At 40.2% G+C, this 16,257-nt stretch overlaps 1 protein-coding gene across 2 annotated transcripts in view; it reads left to right on the top strand.

Annotated features, from left to right (window-relative positions):
• The window catches only part of btbd11a (BTB (POZ) domain containing 11a), a 108,319-nt gene that overhangs the window by 60,768 nt on the left and 31,294 nt on the right, over window positions 1-16,257 (top strand). For both annotated transcript variants that reach the window (XM_027002219.2, XM_027002218.2), the window contains exon 2: window positions 9,512-9,661. In XM_027002219.2, the coding sequence (XP_026858020.1) occupies window positions 9,512-9,661 (150 nt within the window). The remainder of the gene's footprint in view (window positions 1-9,511; window positions 9,662-16,257) is intronic.

The following is a 16,257-nucleotide window of genomic DNA, read 5'->3' as shown; positions in this document are numbered from 1 at the left end:
GGATAGTGCCGTAAGCAAGCAAAACTTTGGAAGATTTCAAGGGCCCTAAGAATACAGAAGGTTCGAATATTTTAATTTTAATCTTTTGTATTAATTTTTAGAATTCTCACGTGGTTGATAAAATTACATTGTAGAGACAACTTTTACATACAATATCAATTGCAATGCAACCAACCAGTGTTTCCCCTCCAGTAACCTCATGAAATGGTTTAGCCCACAGCCACAGTCTGAAAGAAGGTCTCAAGTTTTTTTAATCTAATCAAGCCTAAGACCACTGAAATAAGTCTGATTTCCAGAAATATAGAGAGAGGACAATACAGAAGGAACTGCAAAACACAAACATACAAAACAAAAGCTTTTTGTTGTTTTGTGTGTTGGTGCTTCTTTTCTGTTTTCTGCTACTGGGCACCTCATATCTCTGCTGGCTGCTGAAAGCCAGAGTTAGCACCGCTGGGCAGTTCATTCTTCACTTGGCATGTTGTTCAGTCAACAAACTGACAATGGTTAAAGCAGTATCATCTTGTTGAGTACAACATCCTATTGTTTCCCTTTTCCACCAATGCTCAGGTATCTATATATACATTAGACATATACTTTGTTACACATAATAAAAAATGAACAGATAAAAGAATATTTCTTAAATTAAAAAAAACAGATTACGGTTAGTTTGCATATTCTTGGTTACTGTAGGAGTGTTAATAATCAAAACTGCTCATTATTATGACTGTGCTGGATATTTGCCTACATGCCCCTTCTAGTAATATTTTGAATGGTCCTGTAATGTATGTAAACTAGCAAAATGACAGAAAATCTGACCAATGATATTTATGATTTTCACTACAAGGGCTGTCCTATAGAAGCCTGAAGATGGGGCTGTGGAATTATTAGTAAAACCTCACCATCTATGTACATTCTAGTTTATCCAGGCAACTACAAGGGAAACAGACATTGTGGCATTCCTAATTGAATCTTACCCCAAAAGGAAATTATCTACAGGGTTTCTGTAAGTCGAACTGTGACAGGTATGCCTGGCTAGTGTTCATGCAATTTGTACAATATTTTGAGGACTGCTGAGCTGAATTTTGTAAATAATCAGTTAATCTGAAATATTTAAAGTCACATATAATTTTGTGTTTACTTTTGGGGGTGGGGTACCCACTTTATGTATTGCATATATATATATATATATATATATATATATATATATATATATATATGTGTGTGTGTGTGTGTGTGTGTGTGTGTGTGTGTGTGTGTGTGTGTGTGTGTGTGTGTGTGTGTGTGTGTGAGTGCCTGCATGTGTGTGATAAAAATGAGGTCAGGCAGTTTGACTGTCAAACAGACTGTCACACACTGCTGTCATGAATATATTCATAGGTTGTTCCAGGTTGTTCCATGTTCCATGTAGGTCGTTTGCTTACATTAAGAGTTTGAATTATGCAGCTATACATGAAAAAAGTAGTGCTATGCTGAAAGGTTTTAAGGTTGGCAGGTTGTGGTAAAGTAGATAAGGTGAAGTTAAAGCCTCAAGGTGTGAACCAAAAATACTACCAGCTCCCCTGCACACACATACACACACATGTGCACACTTTCCCTGAAAGACTCCCTTTCTTTGCCATCCTCTCTCTCTGTCTCGGTTTCCCGTTTTTGCTCAGGCACCTCTGTATAGCAGATAAGATGTGTGTGAGCTGAGTTGGTGCCATGGGCAAGTTACCACATCTGGCTTTACCAACAGCTCAAGTCACAGCTAGCACATCTCAGCCACCTGCCATCAGTGGCTGACTGCTGGAGGATCCTGGGGACCAGGACATCAATGACAGAATGGCCCCGTCCATCCTGCAGCCATCCTAAATTCATCCTGTGTCCTGCTGTCTCTGCAATGGCACATGCAGCTGATTTTATTTTCTGTGACCATCGGTTTAAGCACCTATGGTGGCAGGCCCTTCATTACTGTAGCTTCTCTACAGTATGATTTCCATCATGAAACCTTTATAGAAGCTTTTAGTTGCTGTATATCAATGAGCCACAGGTGCTCTCGTGTTGCATAATTGAAGGAATTCCACGCTGCACTCTCGGTGGAGGCATGCGCATAGAATGCCGCAGAGCGAAGAGGACAACATGCGGGCAGATCGTCACAGCCATCCTCGTGACTGCTCAGATCTACCGTTGTGTCGGCCAGGTCTACGCAGTGAGTCAGCCTAGACTCGCTGAGCACAGATGGAGCGCAGGGGCCGCTGCACAGAGCAGCATGGGACTCTCTTTGATTCCCATTGACGTCGGCGTGTGGGAAGGGAGGGGGCATTCGCTCTACCCATCATGCTGCAGGGGCAGTGGCACATTCATTAGTGCACAGGGAACAGCTGGGATTGCGGGAGCCGAATCGTGCTTCATATGCTGTGAAACATTTGGTTAATTTTATTGCGTAGTTTGATGTTTGTGGGTCCCTTCACCCCTCCAACAGCAGTGCCAATGGCATGGTAGAAAGATTCATGAAAAGGATACAGCATTTAGTAGGAATCACATAGTACGGTGAACAGCTGGCTGATGCGAGATTCTGCAGAACTGGTGAACAGCAATTATAATTCCTTCAAAGAAAGATTGATAAGTGCTTTTTTTAAATATACATGTAATATACACAAATATATACAAATATTTACATAAAACCTTTCAAATATGCATGTACTAGATATACTGTTTACACACTTACATATACATATTGCAGTCCATATAAGCAATGTAGCATAGACATATACAGTAGGATGGAAAGTGCGCAGCAGAGGGAAGTGAACCCTCTTATATGCAAGAGTCTAACATCTACAACCAGAAAGAAGGAAGATGACATAAGTCTGGATGCTCTTGTCATTTACAGTAACACATGCTTGCCTTATTAAAGGTGCAGAAATCATTTAGAGCTGGTAAGACCCATTATTTTAGTGGCTACAATTGAGATATTGACAATTTTGTTCCGATTTGAGACAGTCGGTATATTGGTGAAACTGATCATTCCATATAATAAGATTACTGTAGAGTGGGTGGGGTCAGTGATTGTACAGTCATATATTGTTCTTTTTTTTTTTCATTTAAGGGATTACAGGGAGATGTTTGGGCTATGGATATCAGGCATATTAGTTGAAACTGTAATACCAAATGTTGTACCAAGCCTTGGCCATGTCAAGAACATGTGTGTGAATGATGGTTGTTTTGGGAACAATATGGAATGGCAGATGAATCCGAGTTACTCTTTGTAACTATCAAAGCAGGATTCCGATCTTAAAGTAGTGTTAATACTTATTACACGTATTTCATCTTTGCAACTAAGTGACTAAGACAGACCTACTCCCACAGTTCAATGCTAACACGGGATGAAATTCTAGTTCTACTCTCAACCAGTAAAGCATCTGACAGGTTAATGTTACCATAGAATTGAAACCTCTCCCCAGAGAATGAAATGTTAGATTCTGATTCACATCAAGTGCAACTGTACACCAGCGGACTGTTCTCTCAAAACAATCTCACTGGTTAAACAAATATGGTGGCCCTCTTCAAATGGAGCCACTTTGTAGGTCAGTGCCTGGACGTTACCAACCTGTAAGCTGTTCTCCATGCCAACCCCCCACAGCAACAGTGCTTTGCAGAACTGTTTATTTATTTTGCTTGTTTGTGTTGAAAAAACAATTTATAGATCAAGACTGTGGTACTGTGGAGCAATAATTGTCATTGCTTATGGGATTATTTAATGAGAAAAATGGGAATTTCCCTGCCAATAATTGATCTCTGAAGCAAGGACCCCTTCTGGGTCTTTGTACAATCACTTATTGAAGTTTCCACCTGTGATCTTTCTACCCCAAGTCAACCTAGTTTCAGAATGGTGGAAAGTGTGGCCTTGTTGTCATGGTGAGGGAGAACTTGGGCAGTGTGAAATGTGATGTAATTATTAAGCATGTTGACACTAGAGATGTAACTGGCCTCTCTCCTTGGACAGCTAATGCTGTGTGATTGCACACTCTCTTGTGGTACATTAATTCTAGCTACTTGCCTAAAGGATTTAATGTAGTTCAGCAATGTTTGGCTGTTTTACAACTAAGCACAAAAGAAGTAGCCATTTGAAGTAGCCATTTGAGCTGGAATTCATTTATTACAAACAGCACGAAAACTTACAATTTGTGGTGGTAATAGCTGTGTCAGACTTAAGGGGTGCTCCCCTAGAGGAAGGGGGCTCAGAGAGGTCTGATGAGCCCAGGGTTCAGGACCAGAGAAACATGGCAAATAGAACAGGTGAAGCTGAAAACTGCTACAAAAGGGCCTTCATTTGTAGTGGTTAACGAGTCTTACCTATAAGAGCATGTGACCCACTTTCAGTGAGTGCTGGCATAATAAAAGGAATGCAAGGTGTTTAGGAGGGACAGTCATTTTATTTCTGCCTTTCACTGCCAGGCTTGCAGTGGGTATAGGGAGAGAAATAAACTGCTTCCCATGTATTCTGTTTCTACATGTTTTCCCTTTAACGTGGAAGGAAGAGTTGTATGAAAAAGGTTCCTTTTTGCTTGAAATGTAAAATATGTGATTGCATGAAAAGAAGGAATCTGAATGGATAGAGGTGGGGTGTGTGCTACCTGAATTATGTGTGTTTTCTCTTTGAGAATGCAGGCTCGGGGTCTTCACCATGAATGACTTTGCAAACTCCAGTGCATATGATTGCTGGTAGCTACAAAATATAATGCATTTTTTTGTCCTTTTGGTGAATGGACAGCAATCTCCAAAGGCTTCTGGCATGCAGGTGAAATGGTATGTCAAAGTTAACAAGTTCATCCATCTTTTTTATTCAAAGAGTCCAGAATGTGTCCATTTTCACAGTGCTCCCAATATCAAGGCACTTCTTGCTAGGGTTAGTCAGCTCTCATCTGCACATGTGATGAAAACCTACCCTCAGTTTTTTGTTTTCAAAAGCTAACAAACTAGACTGAAAATGAGATATGCAGAATGTATTAACCTAAATCAGCAAGTACCAAAAACCTCCAAGCTGTACCTCTAAGTGTAGAATCAGCATCATCTGTGGACATGGATACCTCTCAGATACGGAAATATGCAACACTTCCCTGTGGTTTGGGAGTGTTCCTGAGCCTGTGCTCAGTTCCTGCCAACTTCTCTACTGCTGTGATCCTGGTTGGTCTCTTGGAAGAACTGCTATACCCACCTACATTGCTTTTGGGCCATCCCAAAAGTGCTCTTGTGCCAGCGCGCACTCTACCTGTTCTCACCTCTGATTCCACCTCTTCACCACCATGCTTGGTGCCTTGCGCCTTGCATGGCAGCTGGGCAGTTCTTCCCTGTTGCTATGGAGACCCACCCGTTAATATTCCGAATGAGTTCCTCTCTGACAAGAGCGCGGCCATGCACCACTGAGAAATCGATGGGACATTCCGCCAGCAAAATAGGCATCGGTGCAACGGGGGGGGGGTAGTAGACAAGAACAAGTGGGGGAGCAAAAGAGTTGTAAAGATTTGCACTGATTAGAAGGATCCCTACCAGTGGTCAGTGAAAAACCATTGCATTGAGGTTGTGTCAGTACAAAGACCCAGCTATGAAAATGCTATAATCATGGTGCTAAACTTCAGCCGCATGTCATTATGGCAAGCTTCTATCCCTGGTTGTGCTGCCAACAATAATATGGTGCTGCTTGAAGTGTCCTCACGTACTTTGGTCTGTATTTCTCAGTAACAAGATAATTTAATATATGGATTTCAAATATATGAATATGAAGGGCCGTTCAAAGAAAAAGAAAAGGGACACTGGTGAAGGGGTTGGGAGGATTTCTGTAAAAGTATATTTTGCTTCCAATTACAGATTATCTGTTAAACAGGTATCTGTAACCTAATCCAAAATATTACTGTATTAAAGTAACACAACACATTTACTTTTACTTAACACGTATAAAGTCCTATGAAATAAATACTGTATGGAAAACAAATCTCATGTCCACATAAAACAAATTCACTTGTTCACAGTAACCAAGCTATTTTTTGCTCATGCGTGTTAATGAAAGGAAAGAAAGGTATGAATCATACCAGAAAGATCTCACAAATCCATGTCATTTTTTTCTACCCAGCCCTCCCCCTCATCCTTCACTGTAGGAAATGCACACACATGCACACACAATTAAAATGCTGAGGTATAATTTATAAACTTATAATTATATACTTTATCGCTCATCTTTTATGTTATTTAGGAGCATGACCGACAAATTAGTCAGCCAGCAGTTGGTGGTGTTCAGAAAATGGTCTTTTGTTTAGCTGTATTGAATCTCCTCTATCTGTTTGTTTGTTTTTTTTAAATTTCTGCTAATGACTGAAAAGAAGCATTGCAAGAAACTGTTCACAAGCCTATAAAGCATATTTATTTGAGAAATGTATTTCCCATAAGAATGTGCCTGCTGACTAATTCTTCAGTTTAATTCTCCAGACAATCGTGGCTGTCCTTAAGAGATGATAAATCTATTAGCAAAAGGCGATTATATTAAACTTGTTCCTGTACTTGAATAATCATCTGTACAGTTTTGTGCTGAAGGTTGCAGCCACTTATTTAGATGGTGAATCATTTCTGATTGAGCATGCAGATAAATATGCATCATCAATCTGAAAAATGTCCAAATGCATATCAGGGGAACACTCTATGTGTGTCTTAATGTTTTATCTGTTATGTTATGCTATGTGTTTTGCAGTATGTTAATTAGATTACCATCACATCCTTTTACATGTATTTGTGAATGTACATTTTGTACATCCTTGTACATTTTGGATTTCTTTCACTTTTAAAATGGTAGTTCTGTCTTTGATAGACAACTGAGGACAAGAGGCTTTTCATACTGTACTTGCTCAAGCACAAGGACACTGGCATTTTGTCACCTAGCCCTCAAATAACACATTTAAGATCTGTTATAAATGCTAGATTTACTGTTCTAGCTGTGTTTGACTTGCTTCCTCCTTTCTCATGTCAGTGAGGGTTAGTTTCGGCTTCTATTTTTGCCTACATATGTGATGAGGTCACTTCATATGTCTTCAGAAACATGGTTGGCCTCTGAACCTCTCCAGAAAGAAAGCTTCCCAGGTTTTCTATTCCTGAAGTCCCTTCTCTCTCTCCCCCACCTTCTCCCATTCCCTCTTTCACCCTCTCTCACTCCTCTCTTATTCTCTCTCATGATCTGTCTCGTCTGGCAGCTCTATTAGAATCTTCTGAGTGGCCAGCAACACATGTATTATTCATCCTAACCTGTGTGAGATGGGGCCAGTCCCGTTATGTGGGAGCTCCTCCACATGCACACACCCTCCCTGACCTAGTCTTCTCTCTTCGCTCAGCAAACATATGCTAACGGACACTGAAGGTCAGCCGTCTACATACTACTGCAATAATATATGGAGGGGCTGTTTACAGTGCTGAAGCGTGGGGGAAGGCAGCCTTCTCAACTGGAGTGTTTGTAACTTGCAGCAGAAGCTGCAGACATTTTGACAAGGTCTTGTTGGAGGAGAGGGTTCAGATATGGAAAGTACGACATTACACTTTTGTTCATGCAGACTTTTTTAACAGCAAATTCAGATTTCCATAGCAGGAAAACAATCCTATTCTATTTATATGTAGTTTAGCAACAGCTTTTTTTGTACATTTGGAATACTATTGGTGGAAAACAATCGTGGTGTTTATATGTATTTTAGCATCAGACTTAACTAACAGTAGCTAGAAACTACATTGCATATCTCCATTATATATTTGGATGTGATGGAGTTTTTTTTTAATCACAATTCCCCAGCATGCTAAGGTCTCAGTGTGTTTTACAATTTCAGGGAAAACACTTCTTAGGGCGCTTGGTGTCATTCTTCTTCACAGGGGTATGCACCCATGGCTTTAAGTCAGTGCCATCTTTCAATCTGAAAATCATCTCAGAGAAATAAAAACAACTGGGGTTCCAAAGTGCTGGCGCAAGATAAGAAGGTAGGAGCAAGGGATGGAGTATGGAAGTTGGAGAAGGCATAAACTGGATTAGTTTTTATGATTGTGTGAATAATGCAGTAAAAAGTTTATGGTAACTGCATTGGCATTAAAAGTAATGAATGCTTGGACTGAAAGCTAAGGAAATAAAGAACATCAGGGTGGGGAATTCTGATAGGAGGATGGAAAAACATGAGAAATAACATAAAATATTTAAAGATGTTTTCCAAACCCACAGGAATATTTTGGACCCAGAGAAAGAGTCAGAAGAAGATTTCTAGTGATTAAAAATGTCCATTTCTCCTCCAGTTGCATTCGGGGAATTTAAGGGGGGAGACTGACAGCTTGCCAACAATCCATGCGCTTCTCTTCCTCTGTCTCGTTCTGTGTGTGTAGTGTTTATGGGTGGGTGGGTGGATAGATGGGTGTGTGTGTGTGAGAGAGATATTCTTGGATTCCTTAAAAAAATGCAAACAGATTTTGCAGTGTCCAGTCATTTTGGGTGGATTCTGTAGCTGGACTGCATTCTGGACTCACCCTCCCCACAGTTAATAGCAACCACTGGGACAGATGTCTATGCTTGGGTCAAGAGTAGAGTGGGCCTGTTAAATGCCCCAAATACGATGAACCATGTATTATTCATGCTGCATTTCTAGCAAGAAACTCTTAAAAACTATGTGTGCATTTGACTAGATGTGCCATTTTAACTACAGATTTATGAAAGTTATGAGTATTCACATTGCTTCTGTCACAGTGTACAGTTCTTTCAATATATGACAATAGACATGACATTTCTGCAATTCTTTACAATGTTTCAGTTTGGAAGACACTTGAAACAGTTTCTTTTATGTGTGTGTGGTGTGTGGTGTGTGTGTGTGTGTGTGTGTGTGTGTGTGTGTGTGTGTGTGTGTGTGTGTGTGTTTATGTCGAAGGTACAGAGATAGGGGCACATGCTCTTTGTGTGCATCCAATCTGGAGTGCCAGTGTTTATCTCTGTCTTTGTAATTATTTTCGCACACAGAAACATAATATTGCTCCGTTGTGAGAAGTCATGGTCCCGGGCAGACGTGTGCTTGTAGCGTTCCCTATTCACCTGTGGCTAAGTTCAATATCCCATCTGTCGCAGCCTGTCCTCCCTGTCCAAACAAAAGCTGCGGCTGAAGCTCTGTGCTGTAATTTGATTAGGGCTACTGAGGCAGCAGGGGGGCCTACCAGAGGAGGCCTAGTGCCACATGCAGGAAGTCTGTAATGAATCCACCTGTGCGCTTCTTCATACTGACAGATGGAAATTGTCCAACCATGCCAGTTATAGTCATTAGCACATTTCAAAGGGTTTTTAATGGGCTGCTCAAAAACCTCTGGATTTCAAAGAGCTTTTTAGGACTGGTGCATTTGCGGTATATGTGTTTGACCGTTATAGCTTTGGTCATTAACAATGTGTTGCTAGCATTGTCCTTAAAGGTGACATATGTTTGGCTGAGGTGATGGCCGTTTCAGGACTGTGTGGGATCTCATGGCTGTTTGTCTGCAGGTGTGCTGAGTCTGCCGGAGAGCCTGAACCTGCACCGGGAGCAGCAACGAGCAGGGAAAGGCGCAGAGGGCCATGCCTTCAGCCAGGCAGAGCTTCGCACCATCGAACAGTGCCTCCTGGCCACGCGCGTGGGAAGCATTGCCGAGCTCAGTGAGTTCCCCAAGAGTCATCAGCAGTGTGTGTGCATGTGTGTCTGTGTGTGTGCAGTTGTGTGTGGTGTAACTGCAGGATTGGCCTGATCAGAAATAACCCTGATATTTTTTGGTCATTTATTTTAATAATTTACTGCAAAGAGCAATGATCAAAAAATATGTTTTTGTACACATTAAGCAATTGTCATTAACTTAAGGAAAGATGAATCGGGTTAATAATCAACACATGAACAAATGCTTGGCTATGGCCCCACTTCAATCACTAACCATCAGGCAACAAGCATCAGGAGCTCATGACCCAGACCAGTTCCTGGCCAAGGTAGCAGAGGCAAGAACAAATTAAGATACACTGAGGAAAAACCTGGAGTGCAACTAAGACCCAGAGAAGAACATCCTGACACTGCCTAGTAAGTGAACAGAATTAATAGGAAGGATTAATGGTTGTTATAGTTACAGTCTGTCGGATTTTGTTACAATGTATGAATGCCTATAGGAGATATAGTTCTGAGTCCGAATATTTCGACAAAACAGTTAAGGTAAAAGAGGATAGAAGTCCATTAGTATGTCAATGATTGACAGCAGAGAAAACTGAGGTAAATGAGGATACACAGGGTTAGAAATCCGTCTTGGAGATGTGCTTGGAGTTGTGTGGGAGAGGTGAGATGCTGCTGTACACCAGTGGGAAGTAACCTAACAGGTTTTAGGAGTATATAGGTAATTATATGTGAATAATATCAAATGTATGTGTATTTCTTTTGTACTGGTGAAATAGAAAGCCTTGTACAGAATGAACAGATATGCATCCCCTTTCTGACATCTGGATCATTTGTTGAGGTAGTGGCTGTTTTTGGATTTATGTGGGTGTAAGAGGCCAGTGGTCAGCAGCTGGAAGTCCCCACCCTTTACACTGGTGTGTGTGCCTTGCTTTGGACAGATTGTTTTGCATCTAGATCAGGCCACAGATGAAGAGCGCAGACAGACTAAGACCTCTGTGTTTGTCTTGGTGGGGATATGTAAGAGCTAGAAGCTGTGTGAATGTGTGTGCGTGCGTGTGTATTTGGGCGTGTGTGTGTGTGTGTGTGTGTGTGTGTGTGTGTATTTGTGTAAGTATCAACTCTGCTTGCCTCTTTAATGAACTCAAAAGCCTTGTATGGTACATTTGGAGAGCAGCCATGTTCATTTTCAATCACACACTCAAGGCGTCTAATAATCAAGATGCAAGAGGACAGCACTGATTTGCTCTGGAACTAGGCCCTTGAGCTTGCATGCCAAATAAATACATGTAAATTCAGTCAGGTCAAATCCAATCTGTGCAGAAGCATACATGCAAATTACAGAGACAGTGACCCTCCATATCTGTAATCAACAGTGCCTTCTGTGCAAAGCAGGACAAACTTGCATTACACATGCTCCAATCACCCACAAAAAAGCAAAGATGTGGGCTGGACAACAAATATTAGTGAGATATATTTCTGTCTACATACCACCAAGAGGAAATGCTATGAACTAAAAAATGGGCACTGTAAATATGTGGGTCAATTAAAAGCTTGGATAATTATGTATTTCTTAAGCAAATAAATATATTTATGGATTTCAAGTTTTATGTTCACAATGAAGTTGCTCCACTGAGTAATGCTGTGCAGGGCATTAGCTTTTATGCCAGCAAAATAGGCATAGTAATCAGTAGATATCGAAAGCATATATTTATGTATCTCGCTGAAAATGTATAATTATAGTAAACCTTTGCTTGATTTCAAATGGTGCATGAGCCAGTGAGTGTAACTGATCATTAACTAATTTTGCTTTATTTTAATAGTAATGTATTCAACTCATTAAATGGCAATGGTAATAATTGAGTGTTCTAATGAAGACTTATATTGACAGAACTGAACATTGACAGAAGTGGTATAATTGTCATGTATATAACTGGTAAATTGGTGTTATTAATCAATATGTTTTGAGACAGTAGTGACACGAGAATGTGTTCTTCCCATCTCCTTTGACTTCACTATGCCTCCTAATTATGAAAGGGTTCCAAGTTTGCTTGCTGGCATGTGTGCCTAGCATATTTCTCTGTAATGAGTGTCCATGGATCTGACATCTGCCATTTGGGTTGCTGTGGTCAAAGGCATGTGATGGCATATTAAACCAGGAAATGTAGTCTGGTGTGTGGAGCGCTTGACAATAAGACCCATCCATTCCAGATCCTGGGTGTGCGACACTGTTTAGGCCAGTACTCATACTCTGTCACAAAGGGCTGTCTAATGTTGGTCTCCCTTTTAGTGATTAAATGGAAATGAAATGTGATCACCATTGAATAGAATGGAGCTCGCACCCAGGAGGCTTTTTAAAGGGCAGTGTGTCATGTGAGAATAGGAGTGCTGTTGCTATGGTGATATGAAACTGATTTTTTTTTAGGCTACTGTCTGCCTCTGTGTATGTGTACATATATATGTGTCTGTGTGTTTGTGTGTTTGATACTGTATATATTTGTATATTGGCAACAGAGACACCTAGTTTTTACACCCTTGGTACAAATCTATCTTATCTGACTCTCATCCATTGTATTTGTTAAGAGAATTTACTATGATGTGTGTTCTCAAGAATAAGGCATTTTTCATCAAAACAGCTTCCCATTCTGCTAAAACTGTATGAGCAAAAGCTCTCCATCACAAGATGGCAATGTCTTTCATGGTCACATACCATTAGACTATTGAGTATTCAAATATCAATTTGCATGATCACCTTAAATTTAACCCCCTCTCCCCCCACTCAATAATAGTAAGCTTTATCCACCTTACTTTTTCATTTTCCTGTAGTTCTTATCACAAACTTTCCCTTGTTCCCCTTACAATGATTTCTTAATCAACCCCTTTTCTCCAGCCCCTGGGATGCAGCCTAGTGAAGAAGGTAATCTTGACACAAAAAAAATAGAGCCTAACTTTAAAGCATCTATCAATGTTATTAGGTTATTAGGGTATTAGTGTAATTCACTGAAGCTGCAAACATCGTGTTCCTCCATACTGAAGATGGACTGAAGCTGTCAGGTATACCTCCTCCAAGAGGTCTCAGCCTTAAATGCTAACTCTTCACTAGCTCTTATGAAATATGCTAAATCTAAAATGCCAGCAACTATGTAATTTATCTAAATAAAATAATAAGTACTTCTCTAAAAAATGCTGGGTTATTTTGGCTACCCGAATGCTGCATTGAGCCAACTGGGTCATTTCATGATTCACTGGGTGAATCTTGTGTAGCCCAGTTACGGTGGCTGGGTTAGTCTCCATGGCAGGTAAAATGATTGAGATGGGATGTCTCCTCCTCCTCTTCTGCACACAAAACTAACCAGCTACTGGGTCATCTGTGGCATAAACAAAAAGTAACAAGCAATCACTTCTGGCTTCTCTGATATAGTCCTCCTGCTACATTGCCAATGTGAAAATGGCAAATTAATCACTTTTATTACTGATCAAGTCATTAGTGTAGCCTTGTGGTGACTTTATAACTTCACTACTCATTATCTTGTCTACTTTGTGGATATTGTCTTTGCTAGATAGCTAATTGCTAGCTACATTATAGTTTAAAACATAATAAAACTTTAAATATTGTCTAAATCACTGATACAGATTATTAGGCTTTTTTTTCTTTTCTTTTCCCCCCCTGATTATGTCTTTATGGTTGCATGTGTGGGAAGTTTGTATGACAAAATAATAAATGTATTTAGGAGTACATCTACATTTTAAAAATCATTTAACTATTAACCCAGCTTGCTGGGTTAGATCAGCTTCATATTGTTCCTTTTTTTGTATTCTGTCTATCTCTCTGTCTCTTCCGCACCTCTGGAGGCTTAGGAGAGCATGCAGGTTTGTCCTTCCCTCCCTCACTTCCCTCGGCCTGCTGGCTAGGATAAATACTCACAACTGCTGCATTAGCACTCAGACGCCGCATAGGCACTGTCACAGCAAACAAACCTTTCAACTCTGGCTCAAGCTCATTTGTTTGGCTTGGAATTAACAGGCAATGGTGGGGTGGTAGGTATGATAAAATAATGTATAAAGACATTGGCATAATTGTGAATTAGAGAGGATGGTTGTTAATAATAATGCATATGTTTAATTAGGTCTCATCCTTTTGAAGCCAGAAAAAAAGCTACTTTAAATATCATTCATTTAAACTAATAGACACAGCACTCAAGGTTACCAATGCTGATGTCATATTTTCAATCATGACTCCCCACTGATGTAACACTGTTCATTTTCACTCAAAACATGTAAAGATGCCATGAATGCTAAGATCATGGCAGAATGGCAGCACTGACAGGTTAGCAGCACTGAAAGAAGACCATCTTAGACTATGTTTCTCTCTTTGACTTTATTCCCTTACAGAATTGACTATAAAGTATGTTTTTAGGACTGACAATTTATCATCATTACTGCATGCCATTACACTAAAACTGTACGATCAGAAGACCCTGTTAGTCCCAATATGGTATTAATTTCTTCCAAGTCTATTTCTCTTGTGGTCACACATACAGATTGGACTGATTAAAAAATTTGGCTAGGAAACCTACTATCATATGGGCCTCCTTAATTAAAAACTAAGAAGGTTTAATATGTATTTTAGTAAACTAACTATAGAAAAATGTTTATCTGCATTATATGTTTTATTCTTATGGCCGGAATGTCATCAAACATACTTTTTCAGCTTCATCTTACCTTTAGCTCTAAAATTAAAGCAGTTGAAAGTATCAAGCCTTTTTCTTTTTCACTTTGCTCTTTAATTCTCCTTTATCTATATCTTCATCACAAACCTTCCTATCATCTGAAACTAGCATAAACAATCATGACTAGCAGATTCAGACTTAAAAACCCCTTGGTGATGATTACTTAATCAAAACCTTTGCTCTTACCCCTGGGATGCAGGCTACCAGAGAAGGTCATCTTGATACAAAATCATCAGCGAAACTTTAGAGCATGTCAAAGACTATGCTATGAAGGTAATTCATAGAAGTCTGAACATCTTGTCCCTTTATCGGTGGTTTAACTAGGATTCTGGGCCCTGGGGCAAAAAGCCTATAGTCCTCCGGTTACCATGGGAACCACAGTTGCCTTCATCCTCCACATGTTTTCTAGCTCTTCCTTCAGCCCTTGGTATTTCTTGAGCTTCTTATGTTCCATTTTACTGATGTTGCTATCGCTTAGGATTGCCACATCTATCACTAAAGCCCTCTTCTGCAGTTTATTCACGACTGCTATGTCCGGTTGGTTATCCATTACCATCTTGTCTGTCTGTATCTGGAAGTCCCACAGGATTTTAGTGTGGTAATTTTCCACCACCTTTGGGGGTATATCCCACTTAGACCTTGGAACTTCAATCCCATACTCAGCACAGATGTTCTGTACACTATGCCAGCCACTTGGTTATGGCTTTCCATGTATGCCCTGCCTGCTAGCATCTTGTATCCCACTGTTATGTGCAGGATTGTCTCAGGGGCATTTTTGCACAGCCTACATCTGGGGTCCCGCCTGGTGTGGTAGATGCCAGCCTCTATTGATCTCATGCTCAGCTCTTGTTCCTGTGCTGCTATGATTAGTGCTACTGTGCTGTCTTTCAATCCAGCCTTTTCCTGCCATTGGTAGGATCTCGTCATATCAGCCACTTCCACTATCTGTCAGTGGTACATATTGTGCAGAGGTTTATCCTCCCATGATGGTCCCTGCTGATCCTCATTTCCATTCTACTCAGATTTCTGCTGTCTAAAGTTCTCACTAAGCACTTTGTCACTTGGGGCCATCATCCTGGTATACTCCTGTGTGTGTGTTTATATATATATATATATATATATATATATATATATATATATATATATATATATATATATATATATATATATATATATGTGTGTGTGTGTGTGTGTGTGTGTGTGTGTGTGTGTGTGTGTGTGTGTGTGTGTGTGTGTCAGTGCTCTGAAGGCATGCACTCATGCAATGTGCCTTGCATTCATTGTCTATGATAGACTTCAAATTCCTGTCTCTGGCATTTCAGTGGGCAGAACATCCAGCCATTAAGTTTCTCCTGTCTTCTGAAGTAAGCATCCAGTTTAGTCTGTTTAATTCAGCCAACAGCTTTTTATTTTTACTTCTGAGCGCTGCCTTTGTACTTGAATTGACTTGTGCTTGCCTTTGTGCTTGAACACCTGTACATCACATAATACATATAATGTTAAAGCCTCGTCTAATGTTAACCTAAATGCTTATGCTAAATTACCTACTTGGATTGCAATAAATGTCATATTTAGATAACACATTGCTAGCCAAATTAGTATTTTTCAGTGATCCAGTACTATGCGATGCATATATTCTGATAAAATTCATAATTGTTATAACTGTCATGTTTTAGGACTTTACGGTTGCTGTAGGACCCCCCATTCCCCCAGCCCCTCCCACCCCCAATATCCAACTGCTGCCCTACCAAGTAGTTACATTACTGTCCTCCATATTGTAGATGGGCTGAACTCATCAACTATTCCTCCTCCAAGAAGCCTCAGCCCTGAAATTATGCCAAATGGACAAAAATGAAGATAGAGAGAATGTC

Source organism: Electrophorus electricus, chromosome 7, assembly GCF_013358815.1.
Source record: "Electrophorus electricus isolate fEleEle1 chromosome 7, fEleEle1.pri, whole genome shotgun sequence".
Lineage (NCBI taxonomy): Eukaryota > Metazoa > Chordata > Actinopteri > Gymnotiformes > Gymnotidae > Electrophorus > Electrophorus electricus.
This window is presented reverse-complemented; position numbering and strand designations above follow the sequence as displayed.